The 18675-nt window shown below is 36.9% G+C and overlaps 1 protein-coding gene across 1 annotated transcript; it reads right to left on the bottom strand.

Annotated features, from left to right (window-relative positions):
* Positions 1–5143: 5143 nt before the first annotated feature.
* On the bottom strand, positions 5144–17450 carry LOC129269947 (nuclear distribution protein nudE-like 1). The gene is made up of 3 exons (XM_054907387.2): positions 17270–17450; positions 9057–9210; positions 5144–8375 (listed from the first exon to the last, which is right to left on the bottom strand). Exons 1-3 carry the CDS (start codon positions 17353–17355, stop codon positions 8223–8225), a joined length of 393 nt encoding a protein of 130 aa, XP_054763362.1. The 5' UTR covers positions 17356–17450; the 3' UTR covers positions 5144–8222.
* Positions 17451–18675: the final 1225 nt, after the last annotated feature.

The following is an 18675-nucleotide window of genomic DNA, read 5'->3' as shown; positions in this document are numbered from 1 at the left end:
ACATACATGTACACTGTACGCAGGTTGAATGTTCATTACATGTACATGTCATGTGTGATACAAGATACGTACCCTGCATGTACAGTAACATGTACAGTAATGAACTATGCCTGGTCTTGTAGCAGGAATCCTGCTACATACATGTACGTGTAGGTGCAAGCATCTTTTACATGTACATTATTACCTATACAATGCATTTTAGCAGATGTATGTACATGTATTAAATGTCATATTTCGCTCACTACTTTCGATCCGAGACCAACGGGTAAACATTGCCATGTTGCCCTCTACGGGCTTTGCCCAAAAGAATACTGTACAAAACCAGAGGGCAATATTGGCCATATTTCTGCTAGTGCGCTTGCGCAGTAGGAGCTGATTTTGATCACTAATTTCAGTATTTGCAAAATCTGGTTAGAAGTTTAGAACCAGTTTGTGAACCAAATTACTCAAATTATTTTTTGATGGGGGTGTGCCTCATGAAACTCTGAAGTGGGGGTCTAAGGAACTGGCTAAAAGGGTATAAGTATGTGGTCTTGGGAACTAAATATATACTGCACGGCAGGGTTGTAATAAAAAACGTTTTTTATTTTAAAAAAAATAAAACGTTTTTTATTGTTTTAAAACGTTTTAAATCGTTTTAAAACGTTTTTTTTCCAACGAACGATGTTATTTTCCTGTAAATCAATTAAATTATACACTTAATACAATATGATTTAAGCTCTTGATGTTTTAATTACATTTTTGGAGTATTAAGAGATGACTACAATTTTTGTTACTGAATTTTCAACAGAAAAGTTCATATTTTTCCCAAAATTACTAAATCAAGGAAATTGAATGCCAAAAAATTAAGTTGACATTTTATAAGTTTATTCCTCATACATGTAGTCTCAGGTTTGTTTTAGTCTTATCAATCTATAGGGGTGAGAAGAAGTTGCACTATGTAAGAAAACAACATAATCTATAGACTATAGGCTTTCAAAGCTTAATTTCATTTACTCAATAGGCTTTATTTCATTTGTATCAATTATACAAATTTTAAGTAAAATAAATAATAATGATAATAATAGTCCGCTTTTATATAGCGCTTAATACATTGGAACGACGTGTCTAAGCACTTTACAGATATATTATTAACCCAGTCATCGGATTCAATCAGTCATTCCCGCACACAATGTATGCACATCCTCCACTCCCTGGGTAGTATTCCAGTCAGTCGCTAGTGAGGCGCACACAGTACTGGACAAGCTACAATGACTTTCACATCCTAGCGGGTACCCACAAGTGCATGAAATATAAGTTTGGGTTTAAATCTATAAATATTAGGCCCTTGAACTGCTTATTTCTTTAATTGAGGAATTTTAATCAAATTGTTTTTTTCAATGTTTGTTTTAACTGTTTTTTTTTTTAATTTCTTATGTACAATTTTGTGGTTACTTTTGGGGTTTTTTATCGTTTTTTAATGGAAATTATTGGCAATAATTTTCCAATCATTAACAAAAAGTACAAATATTGATACAGATAAAATGTTGGCGAAAAATTTGCATTGGCTTAATACTTGTGTAATATCATGGAGCTATCAATGTGTTGATAGCTCCATGGTAATATCATAACCGCATATCCATGCATGTATAAAAAAAATAGTCTTGAACAATATGGCGTGGCCCTGCTGTTCTTATGGATTTATCATAGAAATTTTTAAGGGGGCCATTGCAGTCCCCTGGGATTGTTAGGGTTAAAGGTCAAATCCACCCCAGAAAAATGCTGATTTGAATCAGTAGAGAAAATTCAAACAAGCATAATGCTGTTTTGCGAAATTAAGCGAAACTTTAAAATGTCATCACTTCATTATTTTACATCCGATTTTGATGAAATTTTCAGCATAATACCTTTTTCTTGGGGTGGACTTGTCCTTTAAGGTTTGCTAGCTGATTATCTTATTCTGAATTAAACTACTTTTCTTCATCTTTACAAAGCGCAAAGTTTCACCTACTTTCGTGTGTACCTCAAGGTTACAATGTCAGTTATACTGTCTATTTGCAAAATATTATTGTGCTTGTGCAACACTTCCATTTCATTCAAGTACTACTATTACATATTTGAGCTTATTTTAAATAGTGTTTCTTTCCCTGTCTAAAAGTGAGCACAACACTCAAATGCTTGTTAAAATGATAATATATAGATTAATCTACATAATTGAACAGGAGGAAAGGAACATGACAAAGCAATGGAAAGGGGGAGAATAAGGGGGGAAAGAGAGAGGAGAAAAAGAGTGGTGGTGAGAAAGAGATTTAGTTAGAAGAAAATAATATACCACTTAAGAAAAAAAGTATAAAAAATATATTCATGTAAAATCACATCCATGCATATTTATAACACACAAGTCTATGAGGTGTTTTAAAACACGTTTTTTTTGTAAAAAAAACGGGTGTTTTAAAACGCGTTTTAAAACATGTTTTAAAACACACCGTTTAAAACGTGCCAACCCTGCTGCGCGGTGTGAAAAACAGGGTTTACGGAACGGGATCGCGGCACTGTAGGTAGAGCGTTGTGCATGCGCTAGCCATGCATTGACTGGCTACTACATGTAGTTATATGTAGGGAGTTGCGAAGCCGTACGTGCATCCTCTCGCATGCGGTGCTCACGCTTGACAATTTTGGCAGGGCTGGGGAACTGAGATTTCTCGTAACGGGGTCTTGCGAGTGGGGCTGGGTGGCTTCTTAACTGAACTTTTGTCATTCGGAGTATCTAGAGAACTGAACATTACATGTAGGTCTGAAAAAGGGGGTCATCAAAGTGGCACGTCCCCCTACCACCAATATATGTGAGTGCCCCCCCCCCCCCCGGTGCACATGTTCTGTGTAATACCAGTTCAGAATAAATTGACCATTTGAAACAGCTTTGAATAGGTACATTGCAGGAGTGATAATTTTTTTCAAACAAATTCCTACATGTATGTAGCTACAATATACAGTGTATATGCCAAACTAAAAGGCCTACATGTACATGTATATGTTCACAAATTTCCTTTCTCATACAATGGCTACAATGAAGGCCTACACGTACGTGCATGTACATACATTTCATGTACCTGAACCTTTAAAAAAAAATTTAACTAGGCCTAAAAGTAGTTGTACATCATTTGACTGCAAGGGCTACATCTACGCATACATGTACTACACGTTTCTGAAGGTCAATGCACACAGTTAACACACATACATATACGTTACATGTACATGTAGTCTATTTGAACAATTTTTTTTTAAACACAGAACTGTCAAAATCTTCTACAATCATCTGTTTTCCCCACTGACAAGTGAAAAACAGGAAGTTCACAAAACTATTTTCCAACTACATGCATTACAACATCTACAGGCAAAGTCACATGTTTGGCAATAGTAATGTATGTTTCCGCCAGACTACATGTGTACTGCCACTGGGTTAATTGAGCCAACAATAACTGACTGCGCCCTTTTCTCTATGTTTTACAAAAAAGTTTCTTGACTATATACATATAAACATGCTTCCTGATGCCATACATTAAACAATTGTCTTATTTTATGACAAGAGGAGCAATAATCAACTCTTAATCATCAAATTACTGAGCCTTGCGCTAGACAATGATTCCAAACAATGCACTGTAAAGGAAAGGAAGTATGCTTGTCTGGGTTCTTAGTAAGGTAGCAAAGCATGTGATTTGCTTGAGATTGTTCTTTTGAGTTCAATGTACACTGGGTACAGGTGGGTGTTTCATAAAGCTGTTCGTAAGTTAAGAGCGACTTTAAGAACGACTGGTGATCCTTCTTTACGCGCAAAACCCTTGCCAATGAACGTTTCGGTGTATACCATTTTATACCACAAGAAAGGTTCACCAGTCGTTCTTGAAGTCGCTCTTAACTTACGAACAGCTTTATGAAACGGCCCCCAGGTACAATGTACATGTACAGGTACATGATACATACTGTAGTCATGTACAAGGAGATTCATACTGTACATGTACATGTACCACGGAGTTGTTCTCACAACACCCATCATGTACTTGGAGACATGTACATTGCACATGTAGGCCTACATGTAGCCTACATTACATGCAATAGGAACAAAAACTTTTTTTTATGATTTCTATGATCACTGTTTAATAGGGCTTACAAATCTAGGGAGGTGGGGCACTCATATATATTGGTGGTACGGGGATGGCCGCTTTGATGACCCCATTTTCCAGTCCTAATTTTCAGTTCCCTACATATAGATACTCCAAATGACAAAAGTTCCGCTCAGAAGCCGCGCGAACCGCTCTCAAGACCTGTGTTATGAAACATCTCAGTTCCCAAGCCATGTCTAAATTGTTAGGCGCTAGCATCGCAAAGCTTGCAGCTGCACGCACGGCTTCATATTTTAGTTCCAAAGGCCCTATGCTTTAAACCTTGTAGTCAGTTTTGGTCATAGAAAAGCTCTAAAATATTTAAGTAATGTACAGTCCTATGTAAAAATATGCTATACAAAAGACTTTATGCATAGCAGTCTTTCAAAAATGTGCTGCCCTACTTCAGGTTTTTGTGAGGCACACCCCCATCAAAATATAATTTGAGTGCCCCCCCCCCCCCCCCCCCCCCCCCGGCTACAAGTACATGTACAGTGTAGGCATAAAACTGCTACATGTTCACTTAAGACTACATTTATTCAGACTACTTTCCTCTTGCAAATGGTTTGCACAGCAAAGTAGGGGTCTGGCTATGCTGTGAAAAAATGTACATGATTTTGATAAAGAGAAATCACACTGCATTGCCACAAAGCACCATCAATAAACATGGGAGATTTAAAATCAATAAAACCGTGTGTGCCAATTCTACTCCACAGACAAAAAAGTAAGACAATGATTTTGTTCATTGACAAAGACATTCTCCCTGTGGCCTTCACCATTTAAATTCAAAGAAACAAACTTGCCAGAATGGCATTTAAATCAATCTCACCTACATGTTGTAAAGGTCAACAATCTCCCATTCATTTTGTGTTTTCAAATAATATTTACAAGTACACCTGTAGGCCTATGCAGTCACCATAAAGCCAAAACACATGCATGACGGCATTCAAAATCCAACCCCTGTTTCACCTCCTACATTTCTTCATTTTATTTCTTTATTACACCCATTGTGACCGTAGTCACTGTACGCAGCAAAGGGGGGGGGGCAGGGGGCATCTGCCCTCCCCAAGAAATTTTGAAAACTTACATATTTTTATTGAAAATTTTCACAAAATTCACCAAAAGTGTACATGCATGAAAGTAAAAAATCCTTCAATTTCACTTTACAAAATGCAAAAGTGCCCCAATGACAAGCTTGGTCGCTTCACTCCCTTACTTTTCAGTTGTTTTTTTTTCAGTTTAAATGCGTCCTGTACCCCCCCCCCCCCCACTGAAAAATTCTGTGTACAGCCATGCACCTTCATGCATTCAAACTGATCCCACTTCTCACAATATTTTTTTTGAAGTTTTTCAAAAATAATAAAATTGCCTCATGATTCATGAATGAATGAAAATTTAGCATTTATCTTTGACACAAATACATGTACATGTAGTACTTAGGCCTACATGTAGGCCTACTTAAAATATTGTTTCAATATTGTTAAAGATTTTTTGACAAGTTGGCAAGTACCGGTAAATTTAAGAACTTGTAGTCCAATATGCATCTCAAAACATCGAACATTCTTGCACAATGTAAAAGGGGGAGGTACATACATGTAGATGTAAAGGCAGCTTGGGAGAGGGGGTGGATACTTGTCAATTTAAAAGCAAAATATGTCAAATGTATTGGCCTATTCAAGTACAGGTACAGTGTGAATGAAAAAATACCCCTCCCAACACAGATTTGAAGTTTACATGTAGCTGGTAATGGAAAATTGTATTCATACAGACTTAACATGCGAAAATTAAACATGTACTTAAATGGTATTTCAAACTTTATGTTAAACTATTCACTGTCCAGCTACATGTAGGCCTACATGTACAATGTGTGCATATTTGTATGTACATGTACTCCATATTTATGGAAGGCCATGGGTTGAGAGAAAGGAATTGGGGCAATAGTAGAGCAATGAACTTCAGGCCACATTCCTGTCATACCCCTGCTCCCAGGAAATTTGATTTATTTATTTCATAGCAGAACAAGCTGCTGATAGCATATCACAGGAGCATTGCCAGATCTATCTGTCATGAAGATATCATCCTGTTCATGTACTGACAGCCTATACAAAACAGCTGCTTTGGGAGTTACCCCATAAATTAAAACTGTTATCATACCAAACTGAAGATAGTGCTCAGCATGTACAATTTGTATCATGTACATGTATCAACTACATGTAAATGTACAAAGTCATATGTATTTTCAGCAGGAGCATGCAAGATGAAACTAAAAATATTGAGGGAAGAAATGAGATGCCACATTTATCACCTGCATTTATACACATATGTACATTGTAGTGCTAGTACTAGTAGTGCAGATTGGCCTGAGGTCTGTAAGAATATTTACAGAGACATGCCATAAACCCAGTAAATTCATCTAAATTCTAAATTAAAAAAAAGGTTCAAAGGTTGATACAACATTAATACTGTAGAAGCTGTTATTTTCGCGTACAGAATTTTTCGCGAATCGCGGGGGTCCCGACATTTTCGCGGGTTGTTAAATTCGCGATCGGAAGATGTAGAAAATATTTCCACAGCACTTAAAAGAAGTAAATCTAGTGCAAATCACGTGCATATCTCTACTCCTCAAAGTTTCCATGCTGATGTGTGTTTTGTACATAAATATGTCCCTGTAAAAACAGTTACAAAATGTGGAAAAAAGTGGTTTAAATTTCAATTTTTTTACCTTTAAATCTGAAAATTCATCATGCCACAGTTTGATCTGTAATTTATAGGGTTAAGCAATCTTTAGAATTGGTGTTTTGTTCTATTAATTTTTCAAAAAGATGGTAAAAGTGCAAAAATTTGGAATTTTGTGAACAGAATCTTCACCTTCAAAAGCTCTGGTCATGTGACTTATGAATATTAATGAGTATGCAAATAGCTGTCAATACGTGTGTATAGAGTCAATCAGATGACAATAAAATCAAATTATTTCATGGAAAATACATTTTAGTGTGTGTATTTGAGTTTTGTCAGACGTTTATCAATCAGATATGATTATTTACGTCTGGGACCGACCTTTAACGTCACCATCCGAAAGACGTGACCAGGGCTCGAACCTCGAACCTCTGCATCAATTTGTAACTTCCCCACAGCTTGGATTACAGGCGCACGCCACAACGCCTAGTATTAACAGTGAGTGTATAGATATTGATGAAATAATGTTAGAAAATACTTTAGGCTCTGATTTTGTTTGAGAAATAAAAAAAAGTGAAATTCTAGGTAACTTTTTGAATCACTAACTGTACTTTCTAAGCCTTATTTTTTGTACATATAGAGGTGCATATCTCCATTTTCTCACTGTACAGTATGTTTTCAATAGCAAAGCTTTGCTGCTGGGGACATTGGCACTGACTAAGAAGTGTGTCAATATTTTCGCGTGTTGTTAAACTCGCGGCCGATCGGCAATTCGCGAAATCCGCGAAAATAAAACCCCCGCGAAAATTACAGCTTATACAGTACTTTAAAGTTTTAAAATAGTGTGTCCTCACATTTTCAGCAGAATTGCAGCAAGCATCAACAATTACATGTATATAAGCACACTTCCATAGGAAACTACTCCATATTGCATAGCCTTGTACATACATGTAACTACAGTGTCTGTGTGTGCTTTACTATTTATTGAGATTTTAATTCAAAATGGGCAAATATACTTTACAGCTTGTAAAAATGCAGATTAAATTTCAGGTCACATCATGAAGTGATGATTATTCAAATATAACTATCAGATATCCTGGGTTTTATTTACCAGTAAAGTGTACATGCTATACATGTACATGTATGATTGATGGTTCTAATTCTCAACAATCAACTGAGTCATAATCATATACCCAAACTCCCAAAGCCATCCTATTCCTAGATCTACAACCTCACTTATGTACAATTATGTGCTGACGTGGTAATACATACTGTAGCAACAAAAATACATGTAATGCGTACCCCCCAAAAACAGGATTGCCAAAAGCTTCATGAATTCTATTAAAGCAGGTCATTATCAACTTAAGAGATCGGGAAGGGGAAGGAGAGGGGGAGAAAGAAAGACACTCACCTTTTGGCTCTTTCTAAATCATCATTTGTCTGCTCAAGTTCCCTGATATATTTCTGAAGTTCCTCCCGGATGGCCTTAATTTGTGCTAGTTCATCCTGCAGCTCGTTGATCTGCCGTAGGTAGTTATTCTGGGACATCTCCAGTTTTTCCTGCATTCATGAGAAGTTTGGGGGTTGGTTTTTTTATATCTTTGGGCACAAAGGAATAGTATCACATGATACTGATGATGCAGTGAAAGTAAAAAATGGGTTGAGTTTGATATTCTCAGGGGAATTTTGTTTTTCAACACAATTCGTTTTTTCAACTTTATTCCTTGTATGCACTGTGTATGCTGTATTAACTGTAACACATTTTTATGAAATCTGAAATCCAGAACTTTCTGCAATAATCGAACTACAGATTGATACTCAATATGCCATATTGTAAAAAAAAAAAAAAAGTGTATTTATTTCAACATCCAGGTATGCTACATGTTCAACCTGTACAAGAAAAAAAAATATGTGAGTAAATGTACATATACTGTAAATGTACATCATACATGTATCTCCCACACAAAGTTTGTACACCACTAATTCTTTGACTGTTTGTTGTATTTTTGTAGACCAGTTGTTTGCATCCATAAAGGGAAAACAAATTACATTTGGTGAAAGTGACGGGATATTATTAACTACATGTACATTATTTCAAATCCTAACTGTAGGTCTACAGACTATACCTGTGGCCTGTTTTCTATATGTCCATGCACATGTGGCCCCCTACATGTAGGCTATTGCATTTCAATCATTATGTTACTCAATATTTATCCTTATAAATGAACATGTCTGTCTTACCTTTAAATTATCACATTCTATACTTAATCTTTCTTTGCTAACTGTGAGATCTTTGACCTTGGCCTCTGACTGCTCTAGTTGTGTCTCCAGCTCAGCTTCCAACTCCTGACTACTGATCTGATATTCCTCTAGTTCTTCCTTTGTCTCGCTTAGACTGCAATGAGAGTTTAACAAGAAAGACAAGTGTTTAAAATGAGAATGAATCCCATGGAAAAGCTTAGCTAAAGAGAGCAGAAAAATGAAAGAAAAAGATCAACAAAAGTTATAGTAAAATTGAACGAACTACAGTGTATAAGAAAGTTAAAAGCATTATTAAAGTAAGCATATAAGCTATTAAAAACAACATACAGTGTGTGCATGTACATGTAAGCTGAGAATGCTGCTGTGGAGATACTCTCAATGGCAATGAATGCGAACAAGATCTGTGATGTCACAGAAGTACATATGTACATTATATAACTCTCCCCTTTGGACACTGAAGATACCCACAACATTGCATTTTGCACATTCTCATGATAGCACAAACAATTCATCCATGATACAGGTTTCACAATTTTTTTTTTTTGTGTGAAACCTGTATTATCAACTTTGTATCAAGCTATTAAAATGGCAAAGGACACGAACAGGAAAACACATGTACATGCACTAAAAACCTGACTACTGCATGTACATGTATGTACTCACTTTCTGTACAGTCCAGCTCTGGCATACACTGTACATGTACACTGTACATGCTGTACATACTGACCAGGTAGTTTCCCAACTCCCTGTACAGCTTTCATGTACATGTACACCCTGACTCCCAAGCAGCAGTCTAGACAGGGTGTGTGCCTTGACTGACAGAACAGTTTATTTGAATAGCCAAATAATGATTGCACAGTCTTTGACATTTCATGACAGATACATGTCACAGTTGCAAAAGCTTTGTACTGAAATAGAAATATACATGCAAACATTGAAGCAAGACATACACTTACATACTTGTGAATACTTGGCCTTTTATGGCATAAAATGTATAGGCCTACATACCATCCTACTGTACATGTACATACTGTAGGTGTACAGTGGTGGACATTATGTAAAGCAAAACATATATTTTAAATCAAATTTTGATCAAAATTTCAGATTTTAACTTTTTAGAAGCACTTGTAAAACAAGTAAATTTTTAAATAATTGGAATATACTTTCCCCAAAATCTATTTCACTTGCCCCAAAAAATCCTTGAAAAAAAAGTTTTACCTCTTCAAAGGAAGTTTTGCGGTTATTTAAACCACTGACCTTTTTCTCTCTTTTGACATGAACTGATCTACCTTTTTATTGCATTTCTTTTTCACAAGTGATGTTATCTTGCCTGCCATGACCAAAATTAGGGTTAATATCATATATCATATTGACCGTAATTTTGGCCAATCTACTGTGAGAATTTTGCTTGCCCAATTCGGGCAAGTAGTTTTGGTCTTTACTTCAAAACACTTGCCCCGGGCAATCGGGCAAGTGCTTATGTAGCACCCTGTTTCAATCGTGACTAATAATGAAGTGTTATATAAATGGCAATTACATGTACATGTAATGCATGTGCATACAGTATTCTTCAACAGTTCCATCAAGCAGGCCAGATTCCGGTAGCTGGCTGTCCCCTTCCACGTCATTGATTGGGATACCAGTTCCTGTTCTATGCGTAATCACAGATTCCATGAATGCCTTTAGTAGCCCTCCTCCCATCAGTCAGGATATGTTTATGTTTGACTTTTCCTAACTTTTATTACAAACTGTACACATGTATGCACCAGCTTTGTGCTGAGATCTAATTAGCATTGAATAGGATGGGATACTTGGCCTGTCCATCAACATGACAATTGGCTATTGGGGGAGGGGGAGAGGTGGAATTCCATGTACACTGTACAGTAGTTTACATCTATGCTCTACAATATGTACATGTATATGCAGTGAGACAGGATTATAGGCCTACTGTGAGACTGTGGGGGGGGGCTTAAAAAATAGCTACATGTACATGTAGGCTTGGTCAATTCACAGTTTTGCAGGAAGTTTTGCTGTAATTTCACAAAACGGTGTACGTTTTCTTTCTTTTCTGTACTTATATTACAAATATTAGCTTTAAAAATTACAAATCTTCAATATAATCATAGAGAATTTCACCCAATCACTATTCTTTAAATAATCATTTTCATTTTCTCCTCATTTTAACATGATAATAAGAAACAAAGCTTGATTCATCCCTTCTCAGTATCAGGGAAACATTGTTGTGATTTGATGAAGAGTCTCTTGAGTCCTTATTTTAAAAGCTACAAATGTTTTACAATTTATACAACAAAGTTTATTGTATATATATATATTAAAAAACAAAAGAATTATACAATGTACATGTACTGTAGTGACTAGCGAGTACAGTATGGAGGTGACTTCATCAAGAGTCTCTCTCAAGTCTCTCATTTACATTTCTGTGGCCTAAATGTACATGTAAATGTGCAGGGTTGTAATAAAAAATGTTTCTTATTAAAAAAACAAATAAAACGTTCTTTATTGTTTTAAAACGTTTAAATCGTTTTTAAACTTTTTTCCCCAACGAATTACGCAATTTTTCGTAAATCAATTAAACTATACAGTGAGTCTGATATACATATACATGTATCTTTATGTTTTAAATACATTTTTGGAGTAAGTAAGAGAAGACTTCAATTTTTTTTACTGAATTTCCAACAGAAAAGTTCATATTTCCCTAAAAAATTACTAAATCATGAAAATTGATTGCCAAAAAAAAACCCCACTAAAGTTGACATTTTATAAGTTTACTCCTCATATATGTACATACATGTAGTCCCGGGGTATTTTGAGTCTTGTTAATCTGGGGGGGGGGGCAAGAAGAATTTGCACAATGGAAGAAATGACATACTATAATCTATGGGGTTTCAAAGCTTAATTTCATTAAATCAAGAAAGGCTTTATTTCATTTGAATCAATTACAATGTATGCCAATTTTAAAGGACAAGTCCACCCCAACAAAAAGTTGATTTGAATAAAAAGAGAGAAATCCAACAAGCATAACACTGAAAATTTCATCAAAATCGGATGTAAAATAAGAAAGTTATGACATTTTAAAGTTTCACTTAATTTCACAAAACAGTTACATGTATATGCACATCCTGGCTGTTATGCAAATGAGGAGACTATGACGTCATCCACTCACTATTTCTTTTGTATTTTATTATATGAAATATTCAAATTTTCTCCTCATTGTCAAGTGATAAAATGATTACTTCCACCTTAAACATCTGGAATTAGCATTGTTTAATAAATATGGTTCAGTCAAGTTGGTCCTTATTGTCAAATCTTTAAAAAATGAAACAATGTATAATTCAAACAATAAAAAACAAAAGAAATAGTGAGTGATGGACATCATCTACTGACTCACCTACATGTAGTTGTGCATACTGTATATCACTGTTTTGTGAAAAATAAGCGAAACTTTAAAATGTCATAACTTTCTCATTTTACATCCGATTTTGATGAAATTTTCAACACTATGCTAGTTTGATTTTTCTCTATTTATTCAAGTCAGCATTTTCCTGGGGTGGACTTGATTTTTAAATAAAGCCCTTGAACTGCTTAGTTTTTCAATTGAGGAATTTAGATCAAATGCATATCAGAAAAAAATCAGTATAAAAAGTTTTTTACTTCTTTTTTTTAATGGAAATTATTGGCAATAATTTTTATTACCAAAAAGTACAAATAATGATAAAATCCATTTAATTTAGAACTGGCTGTGCTCTTTTTCCAAAATGGTTTATTCTAAGCAATTTTTCCTAAAATGTTATGGGGAGCTTTTACAAAAAATATAATAATTTAAAAAGAAATGAAACAGTGGGCTGCTGCATCCAAAAAGGAAGCATAAGAGGTATATGCTTTTTTAATGATAATGGCCTTACTACACTGATACATATTTTAGATCATTTAAGAAACAAAAATCTGAAAGTTCTACCTCTAGTCATAAACCATAGAAAATGAAAAAAAACTTTAAACAATATGAAAAGGTTTCATAAATCATATATGACTTGGTAGAACCTTGTGTTCCTTGACTTCCTTCACTTCTTGACTAATTTCTACAGATTAGAAATAAAACTGATTCAAGTCATGCCCGTATACCATCGGTCTGGTACATGTAGGAACCTCTCATTTTTCATATCTATACTAGTAACAGTTTTTTCGTACCTTCATACGCATTAGGCGTATGAAGGTGTATAGATAAATAAAATCCAACAAATTTATGTGATTTCTAGCTTTAATCCATCTGTGTTAATAATAACTTGCCAAATCAAGTAGTGAAGAGCACTTCCATAAACTCTTTCAAGTCAAATCTAGAGAAAACTTGGGAGCTCAAAAATGAAAAGTTTAACCCTGACCAATCTTTTACTTGCCCATGCTCTCATTAATACCTTTACCTGCTGAAACCACACATCGCCATATAACCAGTACCAGTCTATCTTCCACTTTACTGACTTCAAGAAATTGGAAGGAGAGGGGCAAACAAGTTTTACGCCCACAACAAGGTATGTTATGTGTTATGTCCCGCTTAGGCAAGTATCGGGAGGGTTTCAAGGCTCCGTGATGTAAAAGTATACGTAAAAATATTTTTAAATAACATCACAGAGTCCTCAAGGCTAGGTTTTTTGAAGAATGAAATCAATAATGTATAAACGTCGGAAATGAAGTACTAGCCCATCTACATGATTTACCAGTACTCATTAAGGACTAGAACTTTGACAGGGAAAGTAGAAATCTCAGGGGCGAAAGTTTCTAAAAAGTCAATCCTACATGCATATGCACAATCCCTGGCTCCATGGAGAGTAAGCACACAAGATCGGGGACAACAACCATGACAACCTTGCAGGGGCCGCGGAACGGTTTTCAAAGTGGGGGGGCTGAGCCCACTCACACGCATTGCGAGGTTAGTATACAAACCTCGCACCATGAACCGCGTTTGGCAGTGGATTTCTAACTAGAGGGGTCGCGCGTGCTGGGATCTTACTTCTGGTGTCCACAACACACGACTTTTATGGCTTGATTTTTCTGTGCGCGGCGGCATGTAATGAACCCTTGAGTGGGCCGAGCCAAAAGCGAGGGGCTGACCATGCTAAAAATTACAATCATATGGTCAATTTTACGATTTTGTACAGTTTTGGAAAAAAGAGGGGGGGCTGAAGCCCCCCCCCCCCCCCAGTTCCGCGGCCCCTGCTTGAATCTGACAAATTTATGACACCTCCGAACACGAACCTAACAATAAACAATAACTTCTTTGGTAATGACATAGCATAGGTTCTAGTGATCGAGTGGGTATAGTATCACTTAGACCAAAATTAAAAAAAGCTTTGGTCACTGTTATATTGGTTGTTCCACTGAACTCTGTTGGCTCCACTCACCAATTACAGAGACCAAAGTTCTAACTCGATCTGTACAGGGATCCATTATAAGTTCGGATAAACCAGGGAAGTGGGAGTTGCACGATAGCCGTAGCAAGTCACAGGTTTTTTTCCTTTTAGACCTACTAGAGTCTAGACCTAAGTTTATTATTTCCTGTTTTGGTGCATATCAGTTATCACTCAGGCCATAATGGAATAATCTTTATTTTGGTCCAGTTCTTTTTTATTTATTTTTATGAAATAAAGACCAAAATTGATAAGCCCCGTCAGGGAGGAATTTGCATTGTTAACACCTCTAGTCCTAGTCCTAACGTTAGACCTACTGTAGGCTAGGGCGTAACTAATGGCGGCCAGCAGCTGCATGATCGAGAGCCGTCTGTAGTAGCCTGGAGGCTTCTGGGGAGTAAAAGTCATCTACTCTACGTAGGCTTACTCCCCATGAAGCCTGGGACGCTAAGGCATAGTCATGCACGTACGGCCACAAAACCTGAAACTTTGCCCCCGAGATTTCTACTTTCCCTCCAACCAAAAAATTACTTTTTTTCTTTCCAGGGCTCTTTTTGGAGAAACTTAAAAATTTTCCAGGGCTACTTTTTCATTTTCCAGGGCTCTTTTTCCACTTTCCAGGGCTACAATTTCTGGAGCTATTTCGCGGCTTTTTTGCGTGTGTGTGTGTGTGTGTGTGTGAGGGTGTGTGTGTGTGTGCCACATTGAAGGGATGCTGGTCAGCAGTGCAGGGCAGGCTCTGCTTTAACAAGATGTACTGTACATGCGGTGCGTTCAACGCTAGCGGGCGTGTATATTTTGCTTATTACATGACGTCATCCAGCCACTGCCGAGAGCCAATTTATGAATGAAAATATAGTAAGCATGCGCAGTGCAAGCCTTCCATAGCCCCAGTATTCCACCAAAACAAGTGTGCAATACTCTATCACCTCGTACCAAAATCGACCTAGAATTTCACTTTCCTATAATTTATATGAATTATGAAAGGTATTCTCGGAGGATCTATTTTCTCACCGATACCGAACAGGTAAGCGAATTTCGATTACTTCTTGATTTTCGGTCAAAATCTTACGAATTAGCGTTGATATAGCATCGTGTTCGTTGGAGTTTGTAGAGTCTATCGCAACGTGTACAAAGTCAATTGATTTCCGGGTTTCGGAGCGTCGCGTGAATATGCATGAAATTGCCGAGTCTCGATAATTTTCGATCGATACTGAAGCGATCCGATCACGAACCAAAAACTTGAGTTTTATATACAGATTATAAGTGTATTTCCGTAATTCAGCTATGTTGTACCCGGATTCTGTTCTGTATTAATCCCTTTCGTTATTATAAGTTTAAATTTGAAATTCATATATATTCCTTTTCTCACTATGTTAAAAGGTTTATGCGTAAACTTGAAACAATTATGTTAATGATGTCATGTTTATATTTATTTTTTACATGTGATATGAGGAAGAAATAAAATATGATAAAAAAAAAAAAAAAAGACCATTTCCCGCGTTGACAATGTGACCGGATATTGTTATCGCTATCGATACTTTCGCACGCAGTCCGAAGGAATTATTTTGGCGACCACGTAGTCATGACGTGATCTGCGCGATTGGCCAATCAGCGGTCTCCGATTCGCTGAGCCGAGACGGTCTATTCGTTGTACACAGTCTATGGACAATTTGCCACTGTGAAATATACAGTGTTGACGGGGGCGATTATGAGTTTTGCAGTCGCCCTCGTGTGAATGTTTTTAGCCCTTTTCCGGGGCTCTTTTTGGACTTTCCGGGGCAAATTCGCCCGCCGCCCCCGTGTAATTTTTTGGTTGTTTCCCTCTAAAAGATCTAGCCCTAAATCATGTACTTTAGTACATGGGGTTCAACTTCATTTCCGACATTTCTGCGATATCGATTTAATTTTTAAAGAAGAATTCATTAAAAAAACTAGAAAAATGTTATGAAAAGATGGGAAGAGCTTACGGCCGTGTTTACGTCGCCATCTTGATTTATTTGTCTTCCGCTTGGCGGCACGCAAACCGTGCAATTTGCATGCTGTCGCCAAGCGGAAGACAAAGAAATCAAGATGGCGACGTAAACACTGCCGTAAGCTCTTCTCATCTTTTCATAACATTTTTCTCGTTTTTTTCATGAATTCTTCTTTAAAAATTAAATCGATATCGCAGAAATGTCGGAAATGAAGTTGAACCCCATGTACATGATTTAGGGCTAGATCTTTTTTTTAAAATCTCGGGGGCGAAAGTTTCAGGTTTTGTGGCCGTACGTGCATGACTATGCCTTAGCGTCCCAGGCTTCATGGGGAGTAAGCCTTCGTAGAGTAGATGACTTTTACTCCCCAGAAGCCTCCAGGCTAGTAGTCTGTAATGTTTCCTCGTCTCAAATTTTTAGACGAGGAATTTTTTTTTTTAATGTTAAAATGAAAAATGTCAAAATAAAAACTCCACAAAACAGACGGCTGCCAGCTGTCTAACACTAGTATCACTATGAGTATGACATTCAAAATAAAACGAGTTTCGACAAATATTAGACTCTTTTTCTGTTATAAACCCGAGGTTATGAATCGACATTCACCAACTTCTGGTTAGGCTAGCCGCTAGGCCTGGGTCGATTGAGCGGGGACGAGGGCACATGCCAGCATCTAGCCGGGAGCGCGAGCGCCCGGTCCGGCGGAGACCATGCCGTAGACCCGCCTACGAACGCAACCACACATAAACACAGAGTTTATCGCACTCTCGAAAATCGATCTACCGCACTACAATATTACCTTATTTTTAATTCTTGGGCTTTACTTTTCCAGTATTCCAATTCTTCAGACTGTGAAGAAAATGTTGGGATGTCATCATCATCCATAGTTAGTCCTAAGGTATTTCCAAAAGAGTGAAATAGAAAACAAGGGAAACAGATCCCGTCTATTCTCGGCAAAGCTCGAAATACTGTTACGGTACACAATTAGGTGTGCTAGATAGACAAATAAAGATGTACGTACGTACGGTACATGTATACTGGTAATTGAGTGCCGGTATTGCACACGTGCATTTTACTGCAAATGAAGTGACTTTCAATATCGCTAAATCATTCTGTGATAATTTGTTTGTATAGAAAGGGCCCATGGTGAGGTGGGAGTCACTGATTATTATTGCTATATTAAGTAGTACAGACCAGTGGGTGGGGTGCCGTTGACCTCAAGAAATGTTGATGATTAACACTTTTTTAATGAAAATTTAAAAAAAATAACCAAAAGTGTGAACGTTTACTTTTCGAAACTTAAATAAAAGCGCTGCCCCAATTTATTGACCATGACAAGCTTGGTTTATTCACTCCCTTGCTTACGAGTTTCTTTCCCGCCCCCTCCCAAGAAAATTATTTTCTGTGCATGCCCATGGTCACATGGTGGGATGTGATGACAGCACTATCTATACTCCGACTATACTGACCGGGTATACTGATCAGGGATATAGGACTGGACTTGGGGCAGGTCCCCCCAAGTTAGACACTAGCTGTCCAAAGTCAAGTGGCGGAGGGCAGAAAGACTCAGGGATTAGATTTTTTAAAGGAAAGGGGAAAAGGATAAAAAGAGATTTCAGGCCCCCTATTCAATTCAGGGGTACTTTTAAACAAAACAATTTGATATGCACCCGTTACAGCATGTTCTGTTTTTGTTTTCCATTGCCAATTGCAAGGCCCTGATGGGAACGATTGTTTTTTTGCAGGGGTAAAATTTTGACAAGCCAAAAAAGGGGTTTTATTAAAAATGAAGGTCATATTGGTCCCGAAATTTTTAACATATTTTCTGGCCTGATCGAAAAGGGGCTTGTTATAAGGACTGCTTGCAGTTACCCATGAAGACGATACATATTTCAACAATTAAATAATGCGAGCACGAAGCCCAAGCCTAAAAGTTTTTATATTCCGACCTAAAAACTGGACGTTCTAAGCACTTTATGTACTTCATGAACAGGATATGTATATAACTGTCAACATTCATGCGATTGGGAAGTGCAAGTGGAAACAAAATTGAGATTTCAGAACAAAACACACTCTATTCATGTTTTGCAAATCAGAAAAAGAATGGGTATGATTGGGTATATGATTCTCATTTTTGTTTATACCTGTACCTACAAATCTTTGATTAATTCTTTGAGGGATCTACACTCAACAAGCCCTGCTTTT

This window comes from Lytechinus pictus, chromosome 10 (assembly GCF_037042905.1).
Source record: "Lytechinus pictus isolate F3 Inbred chromosome 10, Lp3.0, whole genome shotgun sequence".
NCBI classification, from domain to species: Eukaryota; Metazoa; Echinodermata; class Echinoidea; order Temnopleuroida; family Toxopneustidae; genus Lytechinus; species Lytechinus pictus.
The sequence above is the reverse complement of the archived record's forward strand: the minus strand, read 5'-3'. Positions and strand labels throughout refer to the sequence as shown.

Excerpts from the sequence above, each read along its gene's own strand:
- LOC129269947 (XM_054907387.2), bottom strand. The coding sequence starts at position 17,355 with ATGGATGATGATGACATCCCAACATTTTCTTCACAGTCTGAAGAATTG. Across the intron at positions 9,211-17,269 it reads GCCCAAGAATTAAAAATAAG|TCTAAGCGAGACAAAGGAAG; the intron begins GTAATATTGTAG and ends CTCTCATTGCAG. Across the intron at positions 8,376-9,056 it reads TAGAATGTGATAATTTAAAG|GAAAAACTGGAGATGTCCCA; the intron begins GTAAGACAGACA and ends TCATGAATGCAG.